The 21571-nt window shown below is 47.8% G+C and overlaps 1 protein-coding gene across 1 annotated transcript in view; it reads right to left on the reverse strand.

Annotated features, from left to right (window-relative positions):
* Window positions 1-21571, reverse strand: part of GRID1 (glutamate ionotropic receptor delta type subunit 1) — a gene marked incomplete at its 3' end in the record, with an annotated part of 735049 nt that overhangs the window by 562279 nt on the left and 151199 nt on the right. Inside the window, exon 3 of the mRNA XM_081267356.1 lies at window positions 10356-10640. Within this exon, the coding sequence (XP_081123482.1) occupies window positions 10356-10640 (285 nt within the window). The remainder of the gene's footprint in view (window positions 1-10355; window positions 10641-21571) is intronic.

The raw sequence follows: 21571 nt of genomic DNA on the forward strand, positions 1-21571 counted from the left end.
CAAAACAAGCAAAAGTGCCTGATGTAGTTGGGTAGGAGGAATCACTCCCAATACCCTATAGCACAACACAATAACTATCATTGCCAACAATTAAATGTAGATTTCAATATAGCTAGTAGAAAGGATTTTGATGTTCCCAATACAAAGAAATGAAAAATGTCTGAAGTGACAGATATGCCAATTTCTCTGGTCTGATCATCACACATCATATACATGTGTTGAAATGTCACATGGAACCCTATAAATGTGTACAATTACTGTGTGTCAATGAAAACAAAAAAATGTGTTTTTAAATAAACTGCCTGTCTACACAGAATTCATATTCTGGCTGGGGATAGACAGATATCAAAATCTGAGTAAATAGGAATAAATTGAATGGGAACAAATAAGAGGGAAAGGGGTGCCGAGGAGAAACAGAGTCTCAAAGCTAAGGAAGTGGCATTCAGATATCTGCAGAAAGAGTGTCCCAGGCAGGGGAACAGCCAGCACAAAGGTCTGAGGCAGGTCTGTGCCTGGCATGTTCAGCAGCAGGAGGAGCTGGAGAGGCATGAAGGAGTACAATGGAGAAAAGGAAGTGAGAGAAGGCAGCGAGTGGAGGCCCAGCACAGGCACAGTGGCTATTACTCCTGTATAAGAGAAAAAGCTCCCGTGGTCAGAGTGGACCTCTAGGTGCACCAGGAAGTTGCTCCTAGCCTTTCTGTCCCCCAAAAGTTCCATGGGGATGGACATTCCTTAAGATATTCAAGAAACAAGCCAAGCAAGATCCTGTGGGCCTTCTACCCAGCCAAATCAGTGCCGAGAAACAGGCAAGAGATGTCTGCTTCCCGGGCCTCCTGTGCAACATCAGCTAGGATCCTTTTGCAACAGGCCAAGGAAAACCTTTAAAGCAGAAGCTCCTGCCCTGCTCATTTTAGTCAGCTTTTTCACTGCTCTGACTAGAGGACCCGACCAGACAACTGTAGAGGAGGAAAAGTTCATTTAGGGGCTCACGGTTTCAGAGGTCACAATCCATAGACTCAGACTCCATTCCTCAGGGCTCGAGGTGAGGCTGAACATCATGGAGGAAGAGAATCCCAGCGGGAAGCAGCTCACATGATGATCAGGAAGCAGAGAGAGAGAGAGTCCACTCTCCAGTTACAAAATATATACCCATAGCCACACCCCCAAGTGAACCACTTCCTCCAGCCACACCCCACCTGCCTCCAGTTACCACCCAGTTAATCCCACCAGGAATCAATTCACTGATTATGTGAAGGCAATAACCCAATCATTGCTCCTCCAAACCTTGTCTCACATGTGAGCTTTTGGGGGACACCTCACATCCAAACTGTAACAGATCCTTTTGCAACAGGCCAAAAAAAAATCGTTAAAGAAGAAGCTCTTGCCCTGCTACTGTGCTGAAAGTCCAGCCACAGAGGAGGGTGGTTCTCTGATACTCATCTTGCAGATCAGACACACCAAAGCTTGGAGAGTACCCAGCTTGCCCCAATGAAGTAAGCAGGGGAACATGGACTTGAACAGAGTTTGGGGCCACATCCCATTGGTGCCCTTCATGGAATTCTGATATTTAGCAAATCACCTCTCCCTGTTCCCTGTCATGTGTGGACTCGAGGAGATTTGGGGAGAAGGGAGATTTCAATGGGAGCCCATATTTGTCCTCCAAGAAGCACGGTGGGGCATGTGTGGGAACCGGCACAGCCTCACTTCCCTGTCTTTATCCACGCTGCACCAGGCACCTCCTCAAGTCCCCAGACGCACGGCGGAACCCAATGGAGGGGCGAGGGAACTTCAGAGCTAATGAACTTTAATCTTCTGGCGAACACTACAATTAACGCGCCCCAAAGTACAGTTGCTTTGTAATTAGATTGAAGAACAAAACCCAAAACACTCGTCCGGGTAAAGTTATTGTCGAACTTCTTCCGTAGGTTTCCTAGCAATTAAACTCACTTGCTCATTTCATCTGGAAAAAGTATTTATTACTTCAATTTAAACTAATGCCATAGTGATACGATGTGTGTTATTAACCAGATCTCCTGCCAACGCAGTTGAGTCCTCTGGTCTGCTCTGCCAGGGGCTGGAAAGGACACGCTGTCGGCAAGGAGGACCGATTAAAATAGCATTTGTCCTAAAAATTCTCTTTCTTCCAGGAAGTTTTACTTCAGGAAGATTCTAGAAGTGAGGCCCAACAGCTGTCAGGTGTTTGCTATGGGAACAAAGAGGGTCATCCTGCTGAGGCGTAGTGGCTCACAAGGGCCACGTGTGCTCAGGCAGTGAACCTCAGGGAGGCTGGGCAGCTCAGCCCCACCATGGGGCTTGGATGGCACCCTGCAGGTCAAAGAGCTACCTCCAAGCTCTGTCTCCCCAGGCACCAAGAACACAAGCAAGATACAGTTGAATTTCTGCAGGACAAGTCAGGACTGGGATTCACCAGCACCCTTGGGATTCAGCAGGCCTCCTTTGGACCACAGCTGGGCAAAGTTCCTGAACAGTGGATCTTACTGAGCACTTAGCAAGCACCAGGCACTAGGCAAAGCCCTTTATGTAAATGAGTCATTTACTTCCCACACTGACCACATTGGACAGAGAAAATTATCTTGTCCCCGTTTTACAAATGAGGAGATTGTTGCATAGAATGGTTAAGTGACTTGCCCAATGTCATACAGCTACAGAAGCAGATGTCGGATTCATTCCAACAAGACTTCTCTAGAGCCCATGCCTTTAACTGCTAAACTCAAGGGCCATCCTCAGCCAGGGGAACAAACAGCCACATCTCTTGCACCAAGATTCTCCTGAGGTTCTCCATGCCTACACCCACCATTGTGAGGAAAGAATTCTGACCACTGCCACTACTGGTCCCCACACATGGTTTATTGTGATCACACAGACCATTAGCCTGTGCCAGGCACTCTGCCACATGCTTTCCCTTATGGCTCAGAAATTACAATCCTGGTTCCATAGAGGAGGAAGCTGAAGCTCAGAGAAGTCACCATGGGCGGTAAGTAGGAGGGACAGAGTGGTAAACCATGCTTTCTCCATTTCCTTATTTATTTTTGCACTTGATATAAAACTCAAAACGTAGATGAAATTGCACAGGGAAAGTACATCGCCCATCCCTGTCCCAAGAATTCCTTATAATGACTGTGTGTCTATTCAGATATGCACACCAACAAGCTCACATTTGCACAGCCACACTCCCCAGCACATTCTCACTTTGCTATTGTCAGCAAACATTCACTTTTCTATTAAATGTACACATTACAATTTGCTGAAGATGGATATCTAGGTTGTTACTCATTTCTGCTGTTACCAGCAATGCTGCAATAGATTCTTGCACATTAAAAAAAAAAAAAAAAGTCCACCTGTGGTGCTTGCTACCCACAGTGGATCCCTGGATAGTCTGCCCAGCATCCCTGAGGTCTCACTGCCCATGCCCATGTGGCACTTGTGAGCCACTCCATCTTCTCAGCTGGCCACCCCGGCTGGTTCCCATAGCAAACACCTGACAGCTGTTGGGCCTCACTTCTAGAACCTTCCTGAGGTAAAACTCCCTGAAAGAAAGAGAATTATAGGACAAATGTGAGCAGAGATGCCCAGGCTTGGGGAATCAGACCTGGCCAGTTACTGCTCACCAGTCACATTCTAGAGCAACTCCATTCACATCTCTGAGCCTCAGTTTCCTCGTCTGTAAAGCAGGGACAGCTCAAACCCACCTCACGGAGCTGGTGCAGCTAAAGCTTCTTCATGGCACCCAGCACAGGAGCTAGTGGTCACTGGCTGGAGGCCTGGGTCATCTGGGAAGTTCAGTCCTGCCTCTGGTAAGACTCTGGGCCCACAGTTTGTCCTTAATCAGATCATAATTCCTGTTCATGTATTGGTTTCTTTCCTTTTATTTATAGTCAATCAGTCTGAGCTGGAGGCAGTAGAAGGTCTAGAACCTTCCAGCAATGAAGGCCACACCATCTCCTTTGTCTGCCCCTAGATCCCTGGACTGAGGATTTAAAAAAGGACCCCAGGGTACTAGCCAAAGAAGCAAGTTATGGCTCCCAGGGATTCTGAGCTCCTCATTGAGACCTCTGTGACCTGCCCCAATCTGTCCCTCCAGCCTTGTTCCTGGCCACCATCCATAATGCAGCCACGTGATCTTTCCTCTTCTCATCGCTCCCAGGCCTTCCAGCTTATTCTTCCCTCTGCCTGGAACATACTTCCCAGTCACGCCTCTCCCCATTGCCCTTTGCTGGCGTAACTTCTACTTGTGCTTTATGTACTTGCTTAAATGTCAGCTCCTCCAGGAAGTTCTCCCTGACCCCCCTGTCACAGGCTATGCTGGATGAGCCTGAGCCTTCTTCAATCACCACCAAGAACATGACCAGTCCCGCGGTCATGTCAGGGCAGGACAGGGCTTAGGTGGGAAGGATGCTGGGTCACAGATGCAGAGAGAGGTGGGCTCACCTCAGGGGCCAGGCAAAGCTTGGACTGGGCCCTAGCTATAGATGTCCTGCCAGGTGAACAAAATCTGCTCTCCATGCAGAGAGCAAGGTTTCAAAAGGAAACTATCAGTATGACATCTGGGTAGGGAAAGACTTCTTCAATAAGACAAGCAAGAGAACTAACTATAAAAAGACAAACACATTTGACAACAATACAATAAAGAACTTCTGTTCATTGAGACAAGCAACTAACTGAAAGGAGATACTTGTCACACATAGCTTACAAAAGAAAGGGCTAGATGTAAAAATTAACAACTACAAACAGGCACTTCATAGAGAGGAAAACAAAAATAGCCCATGAAGACACATAAAGATGTTCAACCTCATTTATCATCAGAAAAACGTAAATCAAAATCAGAGTAAAAGAACATTTTGCACTAGAAATTTAAATTTACAGACAATACAAAGTATCGGTGAGATCCAGCACTTAGCGAATCACCCTACACAGCAGAGGGTGGCATAAATAGGTAGGAATGCTTTAAGAAGCAATTTGATATAAGTGAATAAAGCAAAACATGCATTGGCCCTTTTAGGCCAGCAGCTCTCCTCCTCCAAATAGACTCTCAAAAACTCTTGCACACAAACACCAAAAGAGAAAGTTCTTATCAGCGTTATTTGTAATAACAAAAATCTGGAAACAATCCAAATGTCCAGTAACAATAAGATGGATAAATAAATTCAATATACTGTGCAAAAAAATGATTAATATACCCACATCAAGTGGATGAATCTCAGAAACCTAATGTGGAGTGACAAAAGCAATCACAGAAATATACAGAAGTGTTATTCACATATGTAAGATTCACAAACAGACCAATTAGACAATATGTATTTGAGGATCCATAATTATCAAGTAAAGCCAGAGACTGATTAGGACCTAGTCAAAACAGTGTTTAAGTCCTTGTAGGAGAGGAAATGATGAGAGTAAAGTATATAAGGGCTTCTTTACATTTTTTTTAAACTGACTATGGGTTCTGGGCATTCACTTTATTATTTTTTAATTTGACATATGCATTAAAACTATGTATAACTTTCATTCTATTCAAAATCATTTTAAGACTAGACAATGGCCATCATGCAGAGCCCTGAGATTTTATTTTTGCAGAATCCTAGCTCTCAAGCCATCCCAGGCCTGCAAGCTGGACCAGAGACCTAAAAGGGTCTACCAGACCTTAAAGATGCTAAAAAGAATCCTTGGACTGTGACTTCAAATACCAGCTCTGTACAGCTCTAGCCAAGTTGCTACACCCCTCTGTTTCTTCATCTAAAATGAGACCTTGGCAAAATACACAGTACATGGTAGGAACTCAGTGAATATTTGCTGAATGAATGAGTCAGTGATATCTAAGATCCTATCACAACTATAACCCTCATCCAAATGTAGAGGGAAATTGTGGCTACAGCTACTAGCACCCACCCCCAACACACACACACACACACACACACACACACACACACACACGCAAATATCCCAACATTTTAAGAGGCAAGACAGAAAGTTCTCTGTTCTCTTTCATCCAAACTTTTGATATTTTAATGTTACAGATTTTCTATCCCAAATGTCAGTTTCTCTTTTATTTTTCCTTTTTGCTGTCACAACAAGCACACAAGTATATTCCATGGAATTTTACCAAATGGCACATCTCATATTTTGTAAACCATATACACACAAACTTCTCTCTCACCCTGCATTAGTCAGCTTTCTGTCACTATGATGAAACACCTGAGGCAGTTAATTTATAAAAACAGAGTCTTATTCTGGCTCACAGTTCTGGAGGTTCAGGTTGAAGATCTGGCAGAATCATTGCATTGGGCCTCTGGCAAAGGAGCCATATGGTAGTGGGAGTGCATCGTGGAGCAAGCCACTAATATCACAAGCCAGGAAGCAAAGAAACCGAGAGACTGGGGTCCCACCATCCCCTTGGAGGGCACACCCTCGGTAATTTAAGGGAGCCCCACCAGGCTCTGCTTCCTATAGGTCCATAACACCTCCCAAAAATGCTACCCTGGGGACCAAACCTTTAACACATGGACTTATGAGGGACATTAATCATCCAAACCACAGCACACCCCTCTGCCAAATTCTACCTCAGGGACCATGGCTTTTCCTGCTCTGATCTCTGACTTTTTTTTAAGAGAGAGAGAGAGAAAATTTTTGATATTTATTTTTTAATTATCAGCAGGCACAACATCTTTGTTTGTATGTGGTGCTGAGAATCAAACCCGGGCCACACGCATGCCAGGCGAGCGCGCTACCGCTTGAGCCACATCCCCAGCCCCTGATCTCTGACTCTTAACTGAAATGCCCAGTCCTCGGGTTCCAGCCATAGAAAAACATTTGGGTTTAAAGGGAGCCTGATGGGCAAATGAGGAAGAATCAGGTCTCACCCCACAAAGTAGGGGTCCTACGTATAATGGTCACTAAAGTGACTGACCACAGCAGGCTATGGCATACTGAGACCATTCTAAACCAGCCCTGCCTCCTTACTGGCATCAATTCTGCTTGGCTGGGGATAGGAGAGAGAAGCTGGAGCCTAGCAAGCCCCAAATTCCAGAAATCAGATGGTGCCTTGGCTAAGAGCATGGGTCTTAGAGTCAAAAATCTCTCTCTGAGCCCCCCTTTCCTCATTGGTACAATGTTCCACTAAGCCTACCTCAGAGGGTATTGGGTGGCTTAAATAAAATAATGTATGTAAAGACACAGATCAGCACCAAGAAAAGTCACTACATCCCCCAACCACTCTGTTTGACTTTGGAAGAAATAAAACAGTCTTTACACTCAATTTGCTTTTTAATTGGGCTCATCTGCAGCTAGTGCTGCAGTGAGTGGGGTGGAGGAGGAGCCCTGGGAGCTGGAGGCACCATTTGTCTTGGCCATATCAGCAATGAGAATCCACCATAGCACTCACAGTTCACTGCCAGCAATGCTGAAGGAGAAACCCACATCACTTCTTTCAGGGCTGGGCTGCTGCATGGAACAGCACGTGAGCGTCTACCACCCTGGCTCACCTAACATGGGCACATTGGAAAGTAAGATGGAAGCTCTCTGCCCATGAGGGGAATAGCCAGGTCAAGCAGAGAGTGTCAAGAAGTTACACCTTTACAGTAACTTAATCCCAATAGATTTTCAAGCGAGGAGGCCAATGACCTTGGCAGGCAAAGGCAGGGGGTCCTGTCCAGATCCAAAAGCTCTGGCCTCCAAAGAGCCTAAAGCCAAATAGGTCAGCACCTTGGATAGCGCTAAAGGGGCCCACTGCTCTGACAGGCTTCCCAGTATATGTGGTAGGTCTGAGGTCCCCCATTCACATCCCTGGCCAGATTAGACTCAGCAAACACGGCAGCTCACTGCCAGTCCCTCCTTTCCACTGTGGAAGCCTCACAGAGCCCCCACAGTACCTAAAATTGCTGAACCCACATACAGCCTCAGAATCCTACCCAGGGACACCTCAGCCAGCGGTCTACAAGTGATCCACTGAGTGAAAGCTACTAGTCACCCTGCATCTTTACAGAATCAAAGGTTAAGGGTGGTCTAGTCAAAAACTAACTTAAACTTCACCAAAGGTGGCAAAATCATTCACATCAGAAAACAGGGGCACGTCTTTGGGGTTGCTAGAAGGTTTTGGGTGGGGTAGGAGAAGAGATAGGCAGGGCAGTGTGTCTAAAGGATGAAACAGTTGCTTTCCAGTTGCCTACCCTCACCCTGATTCAAATGTCAGCCTACCCAGTGCCCTTTACTGTCTCCCCATCTCTCCTCTGTCCTGTGAGGAAATTATTTAGCAATTCCATGTCTTTGCCCATGAGTTTGTTCACTTGTGACTACTTCTTGAGAGGATTCTCTATGCCAGGGACCATGCTGAGCAGCAGCAACAACACAGCAGTGAAAAGCACATGTCCCCCTCTCCTGGAGCTGAACACCTGGTGAGGGAGTCCAGTGTCCACTGAGGACCAGCCCCAGTGAGTATAAGGATTAGCTGAAGGCAGGCTGAGCTCAGAAGAGTGTATGGGCAAGATACCAGCTCTGTAGGACAGGTGGGATCAGGATGTCTTTCTTTGAGGACCTGCTTCTTGAGCTAAGTGGGAATAAGGGATGAAGCAGGGATAAAATACCCAGGTTGGGCAAGTGCCACCAGTGTCATTCAATCTGCAAGGATCACAGGCATTTGCACAGTGAGCAGACTAGTGTGCTACTATGGCTAAGGCTCCCCAGGCCCTAGGGAGTAGGCCAGAGTAGAAGGGAAACAACAGCAACTGGGAGAAACAGGCTGGGAAGGACCTGAACACAAGTAATGCCAGGGCATGCCCCTGCCCTGGTGGTGTCCACACCTCCCACAGGGCCCATCCTCTATGCAGACTGGACTTCTGGGTTGAGGCACAAGCCTAAAGAATTTTCAGGGGAAGGCCTGAACCCTGCAAGATGTTCTATGTCACCTGGGGACTGTTACATACCTCCTCAAGGGCCAGGGACTAAGCAGGGGTGGGAAGGAGACGCCAGGTCCTGGACAGAGTCCAATCAAGTCCCCAGAGCCTCAGGCCACCCTCGTCCCCATCAGCACCTCATCATTATTTCAGCACAGAAACTGTTTGCTCTTTCAATTCTTCCTGGAAGGCTCCAAACAGCATATTTATTCAAGAGCTGAGGACAGCATCCCAGGCTTAGGGAAGCAGAGTATTTAGCAAATGCAAACATATGCTGACTTCTTTTCTTAGTTACATTCTTGGCAAAGGAATTATTTCACCAGGAGACAAAATGGGACTTCCAGAGTTCACCCATTCCATCCTGCTCCAGCCCATGGGGCTACTGACCCTCACTAGTACCCATTGTCCCTTAACACACTGGGGACATAAGGTGGGGTAACATAAGGATGGGGCTATAAAGTGGGGTAACATAAGGATCCCTGTGAGAAAAGAGCCCTGTATCCTGACTGGTGGTCACACAAATCTGCACATGTGATAAAACCACCCAGACATAAATTCATACCCAGAACAACATGTAAACTGTGAACAGAGACCATGGACTTACCTGATCCTGGTTGTGATACTGTACTACAGTTACCCTTGGGAACTTGGTTGAAGAGCACATGGGATCTCTCTGCATTATTTCTCATAAATGCTTGTGAAACTCAATAATCCCCAAATAAAACATTTTTAAATGAAAACCATTTATCTCAGAACTCAGACTGATCTTTTTATACAGAGAAATCATAAGTAAACATGAACCATTTCTCCAAAGCCCATCTCTATGGTTTCCTAACAAGCACATTATACTTTTTTTCATACAAGAGGTCTTCAAAGAAGCCATGTTTATCCATGCAGTATCCCCAGCCACAACAACCCAGGCTGGCCAAGGGACACTCTGGGCATCCCTCCCTCTGAACTTTGCCCTAGATTGAGATCCTGAAACTCAAGTCAGATCATGGTAGATGAAGGCAAGGAACCAAGAAGCTCATGCAAACATCCAACATGAAGGTCAATCTTTAGAGGTGAGGCCTCCAGGAGGACCCAAGATGGCAGCCTCCACCACTGCCTGCATGCAGCTCTTCAGATCCCTGCCAGCAGTTTATTAATATTTTATTGAAAACTCTTAAGATGATTCAAACTTCAGCTGTCATGATAAGGTGCTGTTGCTAAGCAACTTCAGTGCCTATCTTCAGAACTGTTTTTGCAGGTCTTACCCTACTCATGAAGCTCAACGTTGGGCCCAAGGACCCCAAGGCCCACTCAGCAGAGACCACCAACCACCAATGCACAGCCCAGCCAGTTCCCAAGAGCTGGGCCACCTTGGGTGAAGCCACACATCTGAGGTCTCCCAGAACCCAGCCATCCCTGCACCCTAGCCCCAGAGCAGCCACCTACCCACCCCCCACTCACCATACTCGCTGTCGTAGAACATGACGAACTTCTGCCAGCGCAGCTCTGTCACCAGCCTGAGCATGACGTCGTTGAGACGGACAGGAGGTCTCGAAGCCAGTGTGTAGGCCTCGCCGTCTGGGCTGGGGTTAAGGTGGCAGGCGGTGCGTGGCGACCCCCCGGGATTGCGCTGGACAAAGAGGTGTGGGATGTGCATGGCATCTGTGAGGGACTGCAGGGCGTTAGCAGATGCACAGCCGGTGGATGTGACCAAAGCCAAAATTCCCTGGGTCATGAGGTCACAGGCTAGAAAGAGATGGGAAAAAAAGGAAGGGTCACCATCAGCAAAATGCTTCACAGGCTTTGATTCACACAGCCCGTGCCTGGCAGCTCATGCACGCACGAGGCCCCAAGATGCTCCCTCCAGGGACCAAGAACCCAGTCATAGGGTAGGCCAGCAACTCTCATGAACAGTCTCACTGACAATCTTAGCTAGACATTCTTGTGCCCATTTAACAGACGAGAACATGGAGTTTAGAAGGGGCAAAATTATTTACTCCAGGCTACACAAAGAAGGATGCTAGAGTAGGGATCCTTCTCAAATCTGCCTGGCTCACCCAAGAGAGCTCTAATCTAGTGATCCTACCCAGGACCATGAGCCCTTTTAATAGCCAAAAACTTATTTTGTGAATGTGGGTATCCCAGCAAGCTTGTCATAGGCTGAGAATATGCTGTGTACTCTACAACTATTGGAAGAACTGAACTGATTAGGCCTGAAAGGACTAAATTATATCAGAAAAGCAGGTAGACATGTCCTTACCCCCATAGAACTCAGGATATAGGCAAAAGAAAAGGCTGAAAACCAGCTCCTCTGGCCAAGTCCCTTGAGTCCTATCATGAAAATATTGGGTCAACCCCCAGATGAAGCAGTTTTCTCCAGAGCCCAGGCTGTTCCAAAACCACTTGAAAAATCACAGAAGATGACGTGCCAGCAGCTCAAAAGCTTACCACGGACATCTAGGAAGAACAGAGAGGGCCGCCAGCAATCTTTTCCAGGATTAATGCACTCAGGAACTCAGCTTTTGAAATCACCCAGTGACCACTAGGGGCGCCCCTTTGAGCCACACACTTGGGCCTTTTTAGGACATCAGACCAACTAATAGAAAGACGCACCTCCCATGCCACAATCCCCCATGCCAGTTTTGAGGCAAACATTTCTTCCGAATGCTTTGTGTGGTGGCAGGAATGTGGGAAAGCAGATGCAGTTTCAAAACACAGCCTGTGAATGGCAGCAGGCCATCTGCTGCACGCAGCAGACTTTGAACAACTTTGACAATGTGATTCTTTCGGTCGGGAGCCCTTGGGTTTAGGTAATGCCTCCGATAGGGCTGGGGGAAGGAGGCAAAGAACAAGGGAACCCACCCCCCAAGGAGAAGGCAACAGAAGGCCAGGTCCCTCCACACTCACCAGCATCCAAGGTGGCTGCTCCCCTGCCAGGGGCTGGACTTGCCCCTCATGAGCATCCTAATGATAACTCATATTGCACATTCTCCCTGCTGAATCTGCTGCCTCCAGAGCCAGGGACTGGAAGTGGTTACACAAGGGACAATGAAGTCTCTCTTGAGAATCTCAAAGCCACCCAAATGCTCTGCCCTCACCCTCCCAGTCTTCACAGAAATCCAATCACATCCTGCACATTTAGAGCCCAGGGGCAGCTCCCAAGAGCCTTTGGGAATAGAGTCAAACTCCATGCCTGCAGCCTCATACCCCCTGCCACACTTCTGCCCACTAGACTCCAGCCAACTACCCACTCTTGGCCCCCAGACTCAACTCTTCAATCTGCATGCCCATTCTTATTTCAGGACTCAAACTCTACTTCTCCAGACTAAAGGCCCCTTGTTGCAGGATCCCCTGTTTTCCCTGATATAGCACTGCATGGTTGCCTGACTCACTGTCTGGCTCTTCAACTTGATCTCAAGCTTCAAAAGGACACAATCAGTGCCTACTGTGTTCACTATCCTCCCACAGGCATAGAAGTGCACAGCACACAATAGTCAGTAAAGACTCGTGCAAGGATACCGTGAGCCCTGAGATTTTCATGCTCTCTGGTGAATAATTCCTCTCTGGGCACCCATCCAAACTGTAGGAACAGCACTAAGTCCAAAAGCAATGCAGAGGACACTTAGCAATACTCCTGGAATATTGCTGACAATCTAAAAGATGCAAATAGGTAAGTGGTTATGAAAGCGCTCCATTTGCCGAAAGCATATGCAGCCTTTAAAACCATTCATGAAAACATCACAATAACATGGGAAAGTGCTCATCATAAAAAGGTATGTGAAAAATAATGCGAAATTGTATGTGTTTTATGATATCAATTAAATAAAACTCAACACGCATGAAAGAAAAATCAGAAGGAAATCATGCAAAATGCTAGAAGCGACTGCAATTTATAAGAAGCCTAGAAGTGGTTCTCCTTCCTTTCTATATTTTGCCAAAAATTTCGTGACATGAATAGGTAATTCCTTTAGAAAAGGAAAAAGAATCCTCCAATAATGGATAAACACGAAAGCTATGTACGAGGAGGGATGATTGTGCCAGAATTTCCTCTGGGCCAAACTCTGTCAAGCCGTTGATATATGTGAATTCACGTCATTCTCAGGACATCCATGGAGGGAAGGGATCACTGCATCCATTTCCCAGATAATGAGATGTGAGACCACACAACCGTCAAGGGACAGGGATGGACGGAGATGCCACCCAATCTCTTTCCAACAGTGCCAGAGACACGGGGGAAATGTTTCTGAGAAACGGTCAAGTGGAAAAAAAAAAAAACAGGATACAAAATTATATGCTCACCCTGATTACAACTAGATAGAAAGCATCTGTATGAATAAGGCAAGAAAAACAAACACTAAAAGCTAAGACACAGCTGATGAATAGGTTGTTCTTTCTTCCTTTGTACAGACTCTCTTTAATGCCGAGATATTGCATTTATAATCTTAAAAAGCAATTTTATCAAATAAACTGAACATAGTGGGGCCATAAATTGTCCCAGGAACTCCAGCAATTACTTGTAGAGGGATGATCCCAGCCCGGGACATTGGAGAGAGAAACCTCCTGGCAGCCACCAGTCACTCCAGGCTCTCATCACTCCCTCTGCCTAGCTCCCTCCCAAGTCACCACCTGACTCCCAATAGTAAACCCTATGAAGTCCCCAATTCCATATCCACCAGGCTCTAAAGTCACAGAACCTCTCTAAGTCCCAGTTTCACACATGCCATTTTGCACTGGGGACAGGGAACTGGCTCCTGCCCACCTGCAGCCTCATACTCCCTACCACACTTCTGCCCACTAGATTCCAGCCAACTACTGTCTCATGCATCCACTCAGCTCACCCACCCACCCACCCACCTCGCTCAGGCCCCTGCCCTAAGCACTTGGAATCTACCCAGGAGACAGATACCACAAGTTGGCCTGAGAGAGGAAAAAAAGAAGAGGCTCTCAGGTTCATAAAGAAGTGTGAAGTGTGGTTGGCATCAGAGCCTCAAAGGGAGAAAAGGATTTAGACCAACAGAAATGCGGGGGAAGGTTGTTGAGCGGGGATGTAGCAAGACAAAGACCCAGGAGCCAGGAGGCACACCTCACCAGGAGGGTGCAGGAAAAGACCTCACAGACCCAGTTCTGATTTTTACCTTCTAGTGAGTAGCCATGTGGTCCTGGGCAGGTATCTTTGCAGAATCTCAGTTTTCTTTTTAATGGAGATAAGAATCTCCTCCCAGCAGAACTAGGGGACCACTGACTCAGAACACAGATTACAACTGTCACAATGCACTGTGCACATAAAGATGCCAGACATCAGTTTCCCAGCCCTTTTCTTGGACCCTCCCCATCTCCCCCCTCTCAACTTCTCCATGCCCAGGATCTTAAGCACTGGTCGTCACACCTGAGATCCACGTTGCCCCTCATGCTGACAGCCCTCCCTCACGGAGGTGGGCATGTCTGACCCACCCTTGTGCAGCCATCTGCAGCATCACAAGCCACCCAGTCTCAGCAAATGGGGTGGGTAATTAAGGCTGGAAGTCTCTCCCAGGCGCTAATGGAGAGACCCAATGCGAGTCAATTTTCAATCCACTGTGAATGGCCTGCTAATTGGGGCACTGTTGAAATGATGGTTATTTGGAGGCTTCTAACATAAAAATAATAAGATCAAAATACATCAGATCAAAGCCAAATTAGCTATTAGCTTAATCAAGGTTATGTGAGAGGAGACATTACACAACTTGTGCCCTGGTTGTGACAACAGATGCTGAACTCCTGGGTCTGAGTTTGGACCTTGTTGTGGACACGCTGTGGGACCTTAGGTGAGAGGGCAATCCTCTTGGGGCTTCTCTCCCTGACCCTCTATGCACACACATCAACATCAAATCAAGATGATGGTACTCATTCCCCAGGGCTGTTGGGTGCACTCCATGAAAGGTTTTTATCTGTGGAGAGCAATGTGCTGCCTGGCACAGAATGGGACCTCTGGCTTGGAGCTTAGAGGTATTTTCTAACTTCTCTGGAGGATAACAGCTTTTGTTATCATTCTTTGCCTCCAATATCACATAGTCATAAAACTGATTTCTCTCTTGATTACAGTGCAGACTTGATGGATTGGTAAGGGCTCCCTGAGCAGGATGCATTGGTGGGGAAAGGAAGGAAGTAGAAATGAATCATAATGAGCAGCTCAAGATCCCTTCCCAGAGCTCTGGCCCAGAAAAGCAGAGGGTCAACATGAAGGCAGGTAAGCCGGTCAGCAGCTTCCCAGGAATTGGGAGGAGAGAGGCTGCTCTGAATTCAGGGTTGGCACTAGAGGATAAGAGCCATGGAGCTCATCTAGGACTCCTAGACATGGCCCCACAATCCACTATCACACTTCCATCAGTTTCCCTAGGGAAGATGTCAGCATTCAAGGATCTGGTTAATATATGCCAGGTGCAATACTGACCACCTAACAGGACAAACTCTCACTCACTATCACCCTAGTTTTCTTATCCCTTGGTGAGAAAATTGAAGCACAGAGAGGGCTGGCTGGTCATTTGACAAGTGCTACACAGCCAGAGAACTTTAGAACCAGGTCACCAGGATCCTCCACTACCAATGATGGGAAGAGACGGAGGCCAGTAGGAGACAGAGCCCGGGACTCTGCAGTTGATCCTACATCCCCTTCTCTGGGTAGAAATCCCAGGGAAACTCCAAGCTTAGCACTCCCCAGGGAAAAGCAAGCAAGCAAGAATATGTCCTGCCCTGAATGAAGGCAATGCTTCAGCCCATCAAGTCATTTGGTACCTGACTGCAGGGTGGGTACTAGAGATAAGAGAAGTGCCTCCTGCAGATATTGAGGTTATTCTGGGCACTCTTCTCCATCCCCATAGGGATACCTATAAAATTCCCAGGACAAGGCTATGGGAAACAATACCCCACAAAGTTTATGCTAGAAGAGACCCACCCTTCCAGTGCCTATGCCTGATAATGATGCTGGCCACTACCAGCTCTGCCCTGCCATCTGCCAGGCACCTTGGATGCCTCAATCCCTAGGCTCAGCCACAACTACTCCCCCTGAGAACCATCCTTTGCAGTCCCTGCTCCTCTGGGATCACAAACTCCCTCAAACAGCAGCCCCCGAGTTAGCCGGTCTCTGGCTACCACCTTATAAGAACAACCTGAGGTTTCCCAACGGACAAGGAAAGAGAGAACATCCACCTGGGGTAGAAGCCTGGTAGGTGCTTCACTTCACCTAGGCTTAGCAAGGCTTGACTGCTCTCTGCAGGCAACAGGAGGGCCAGGCTCTGAGCAGAACCAGATTGAGCCCTGCCTGCCCAGAAGGAATGACCTCTCCCCAAGGGAGACCAGAACCTCTGCCAGCCCTGAGGCTGCTCCCTCAAGCAGGGCTCCTAGGGGCACCTCATGCCTCCAATCATCTTAACAGCTGCAGGCACCCAATCTCCCGCCCTGCCACCCTTGTTATCTGAGTCCTTCCTTTCCTCCTTTAAATTGGCACTGGCTTTATGAATATTTGAATTGTAATGGCTAATGCTTTAAATTAAGGTAGCATTTATAAATACTTTATGGCCAATGAATAATTGACCAAATTTAGTATTGTCATAACTCATAGTAAATTATTGATCTATGGAGAATAAACATTTTTCATCTTTTATTAAGACATACAAAGGGTAAACAAAATCATGGAATGAGGCCACATGGGGGGCAGGGCTGTAAAAGGCCAGCTCTAAGTCTCTGGCCCTGGAGTGCATGGATGCTCCCCCAGGCTCCCCAGGGGAAGGTGCCTCCTCCTGAGCACAGAACACACACTTGACGAGCAACCCTATCCACCACTCGCTGTGGTCACTCTCAACTCTAGCTCTCCAAATTTCTGGAGACCTGCAAGCCCTTCTCCTCCTGCCTTCACTGCCCTCCTGGCCCAGTATTCTCTCTGGTCACTCTATTGCAGGGTCCTTCAGTCCCTCTGTCTTCACATAGCATGGCCATTGAAACCTCAACCCAGGGTCAACCCACCATGGATCAATCGGCCCATCCACTTCTCTATCCCTATAAGCAAGTAACAGAGGGTGGCAGAGAGAGCCACATAGCTGGCAACTTGGTGACCTTGCAACATTATTGTCACCAACCCCCGTGGGTCAACAACCCCCACTGTGGTCACCACCTCCCCACCCTGCTATTCACCATACTCCCCTTCTTTACTATTACCTCCCTTCCTATTGTCCTTGAGCATCCCAGAGTTCTGTCCTTGTTCAACTGATGACCTTGCTTCACTCTTCATCAATAAACTAGAAGCAAGTATCCCAAGGCAGCTCCACTTCCTGCTTCAGATCTTCCCATCAGTCTGCATTTGTACTGAAAGTTGAAGAAGGACGTCTCCCAGGTCTAAGGCTGCTCCCTGCTCCTGGGCTCAGGATGCCCCTGCCTCTTGCCTTCTCCCACACTTTTTCCATCATTTATGTCCTCTCTCTGTGGAATGATACATCTTCCATTTGCCTCTGAATATTAAATCCTGGACCCACTGAAGTTTCCACAGTTTTCCAGCTCATAGCCCTCCCCTGGGCTCCTAAGCCCCAGCCAACAGCCTACCTGATGTCTCCACTGGCCACTCAAACTTGACAACACAGAGTTCATTGAGCTGATTCCTCAATCTCAGGAAAGTGGCACCCCCATCTACCCACTCCTTCTTGCAGCTTCTTACTTCCTCAACCTCTGCACCTAAGTCGTCAGCAAGTCCTAAATGTTTTATCTCCCAAATATAACTTGAATCTGTCCACTTTCCTCCATTCCACTGCCATCACCTTGGTCCAAACCATGGTCTCCCCCATTGTGGGCCCATACACCTGTCTTTTCTACATGTCACAGTGATCTGGCCATAATTAAGCCCCAGACTGTGCTGTCCCTGCTTAAAACCCAACTTCCCATTGTCCTTAAAACTAAACACAGGGCCCTCAGGGCTCTGGGTATCCACACCCACGCCCTGCCTTCCAGGGAGCCAGACTTTGCACAGGAACTCCATGCCCCAAGCCCTTAGCCCTGAGGGTCTCCTCGCCTACTCCCCAGACTGCCCACATTGCTATGCCCACACCTGTTGCCTAACCCTCCTCCTCTATGTGCTTTGTGGGTAGCCATCACCCCTCCAGAGAACTTTCACAACCCCTAATCTTCCCTCACCGTGGTTTACTTTGTAGCCATTGCCAACACTGGCCTTGGTAGGCTATTCTGTGCCACCGCTGAGCAGCAGTCTCCTTCCCTGGCCCATGGGCGCATGTGCAGGCACCCACACAGCTTATGCTCCCAGGCCCTGGCCAGGTGCCTGCCCTGGAGAACAGAGCTGCAACCTCTTTAATGCTCAAAACAACTCTGGTAGAGAAGAATTTTCAAACTTGCCAATTGCTCTCCATGCCCCCCAGAAAGAAAAGCCACATCCCATAATTTGAAGGAGAGTTAGTTTCTAAAAGTTGACACTCTGAGGAGGGGAGCCAGGAGAACTCAGAGGGAGAGAAGGGGGAGTGGGGAGCAAAGTGGCAAGCCTGAGGTCTGGTCTGGACAGAGCACCTGGGCAGCTTCTCTCCTGGACAGGACAGGAGCCTGCATGCTCTTCTGGTCTCAAGCTCAGCCCAGCCCAGGAAAGTCTAGGACAGTGAGGCCAAAGGGAATAGGGACTGTCATCTACAGCATGTGGGCAACTGGCTCAGGCAGGATGCACAAAGCCAACCAAGAGGATGGGGAAGAGCTAGAGGCGCCATGGGGTCTCTGGGGCCTCATCCCTCTGCCAATTAATGAATCAAAGCCGACTCCCTGCTCCCACGGGTTGGAAACACAGGGAACACCGGGTGGAATCATGCTCACTTATTTATAGCTCTCCAGCTCCTCGTTAATGACTTTTACTGCTCCACCAATGGAACACCAGGCTCCTGGCCGGGGATTCACACAGAAGCCTACAATGAAAGTTAAATCAGGACAGTGAGGAGTCCTAGTCGTGTCTGCACAGTGGAGCGCCATGAAGAACCTCAAAAGGAGCTGAGCACTAGGGTTTCCTGCAGCACTCTCAGGGCCCCAGGGCCCCTCAGTCCTTGTATGAGTTTACCTCCTCACCCTGCCTCTGAATGTCTGCATCCCTCCTGCCACCCCTCTAGGTCCACCCACATCCCTCATCGGCCAACTGGTCTCCCTGCCTCCCAGCTCTCCTTTCTCCAGGCCCCTGTACAGACCAAAGTTCAACACCAAACATGCCCTTAAATACCTGGTATGCTCCCTGCTGTCAGGGAATCGAAGTCTAGCCGGTGACACCAGCCACCAACCCTCCATTTCACACAACAGGAGGGAACCATTCTGTTTTCCAACCTTCACATGCCCCGTGTTCTCGTGTGTTCATACCTAATCGCTAACTTAGCACATACTGGTTCCCTTTTCCTGAAAGGCTCTTTCTTCTCTACTTTGCCTTCAAAATCCTACTCATTGCTCAAAACCCTTCCCAAATGCCTCTTCCTTTGTGCAACGGTCTTTGACTTCCCCTTGCTATTCAAAGTTAGCCATTCTTTTTTCCTGCAAGTCCAGGAACACAGAGACCCCATGGTGCCTCTGATATTCTAGTGGTTAGGATTCTGTGCTCTCACTAGGAATACTTTGTCCTAGCACATTTCTATTGAATATGTATTATTATATCACTTCATGCCTAATTCTTAAGATCCAAAGAAGAGAGACCGAGGCCCATGGCTTTTTGAATCTTCAGGTTCAGGCCCTGGTACAGAGATGTTCAGAGGACATTGGGTGAAATAAATAAAAGCACAGATGTATGAATACTAAAGAAGTTGTCTGAAATATCAATGTTATAAGGTAAACAAATAAGCCAGAGAATCAATGAGATGGCTTATGGAAAATAATGACTTGTCCATGAACAGGGCTACCCTTGGGCAGCACAATAAAAAGAAAGATCTTGAACTATGGGGCCTCCTAGACTTGGCCCAGAACCCAGGCCCTGTACAGTTGAGCCAAGGGGCTTAGACAACTCACTTCATCTAATTCTTCATCAATTGTTCATCCAAGAAGGAAGAATTGCTTAGGGTTGAGAACCCCAGGGAAAAGCAACAGTGCTGTGCCGGGACTGACAAAGGAAGGGAGAGACAAGCAGCCAGATTTGAGGATGGTTGGTTCCATGGAGCCCAGAGACAGGAAAATTCAGGGGTCAAGGCCATGAAGCAGAATTGGCTCAGGGAGGACAGAGATAGAAACTTGGTCAGTACAAGGAGCTCTCTGGGGAGCTCCATTAGACCTGGGACATGGACTAAGGGTGGAAAGATTACAAAAGTGACATGGGACATTTCATCTGCCACATCCGGGGCAGTCTGGGACCAGAAAGGGTTACCAAGAAAATGCTTTAAGCTCTATTTAGAGAAAGACAGGGAAAAGGGTAGTGGTCGTGCTTTGGATAGGACATAAGGATGCGGGCCCTGCTCCTCCACACAGTTGGAGAGAAGGAAGGGAGCATCATCACAGATGACCACCAGGTGCCACACTGGGGCCACCCACCTAATAGCTTAGCCCCATGACACCCCTGGGAGGTGGGTGCAGCTACCCCATTGTATACAAAGGGAACAGGAGCAGAGATCCAAGGTTAGAGCACTAACTAGAGCCCCAGGGGAGCCCAGGCTCAAACCTCAAGTTGCCTCTGACCTCAAAGTTAAATACATAGTAGCCCAGGAGACCGACAGCCGTGTGCCCTCAGGCAGGCCATGTAACCTCGCTGAGCCTCAGTTCCTCACCTTTAAAAGGATAATAACAGTCCTCACCTACTAGGATTGTTGTGAGGATTCAACAAGGTAATTGATATAAAAGACTTTAAAACAATGGTTTAGTAAGTAGCAAGTGTTCCAAAAAGGATTAACTTCTGTTAGTACTTGGCCTTCTCATAGGGGAGGCTACTGAGTGGGCAGTGGGGAAGATACTTGGGACTGACTCCATTCAGTGTATGTATAAGCCAGTCTTCACATTACCACACAGTGAACGTTATAGAAAGAAAGGGTTATGAGCTGGGCATGGTGGCACATGCCTGCAATCCCAGTGGCCCTGGAGGATGAGGCAGGAGGATCCCAAGTTCAAAACCAGCCTCAACAAAAAGCTAGGCACTAAGCAACTCAGTGAGACCCTGTCTCCAAATAAAATACAAAATAGGGCTGGGGATGTGGTTCAGTGGTTGAGTGCCCCTGAGTTCAATCCCCAGTACCCAAAAAAATAAAAGAAAGGGTTATGAAGGTCACAGTTATCGAGGTTTCAATTCTAGATAAGAGGCCCCATTGTTTTGGGGCTCTGATCATGTCGTGGCAAGAGTGTATGGTGGAGCAAACTGCTCACACAACAAGCCAGGAAGCAGAGAAAGCATGGGAGACAGGGGTCCTAGGAACTCCTGCAGAGAGGCACCCCCCACCAATAACCCCAAAGACTTTCCAATAAACCCCACCTCTTAAAGGCCTATAGCACCTCCCAACAGAATAAGTGGGGACTAGGCCTTTAACACAGGGGTCTTTTGTTTTGTTTGTACTGGGGATTGAATCCAGAGGAGCTCCACCACTGAGCCACATCCCCAGCACACCCCACACCCCCCACTCTTTTTTTTTTAATTTTATATAGAGACAGGGTCTCACTGAGTTGCTTAGGGCCTCGCTAGGTTGCTGAGCTGGCTTTGAACTCGCAAT

The sequence above is a fragment of the Spermophilus citellus genome (assembly GCF_964194105.1).
Source record: "Spermophilus citellus genome assembly, chromosome: 15".
Classification (NCBI taxonomy): domain Eukaryota; kingdom Metazoa; phylum Chordata; class Mammalia; order Rodentia; family Sciuridae; genus Spermophilus; species Spermophilus citellus.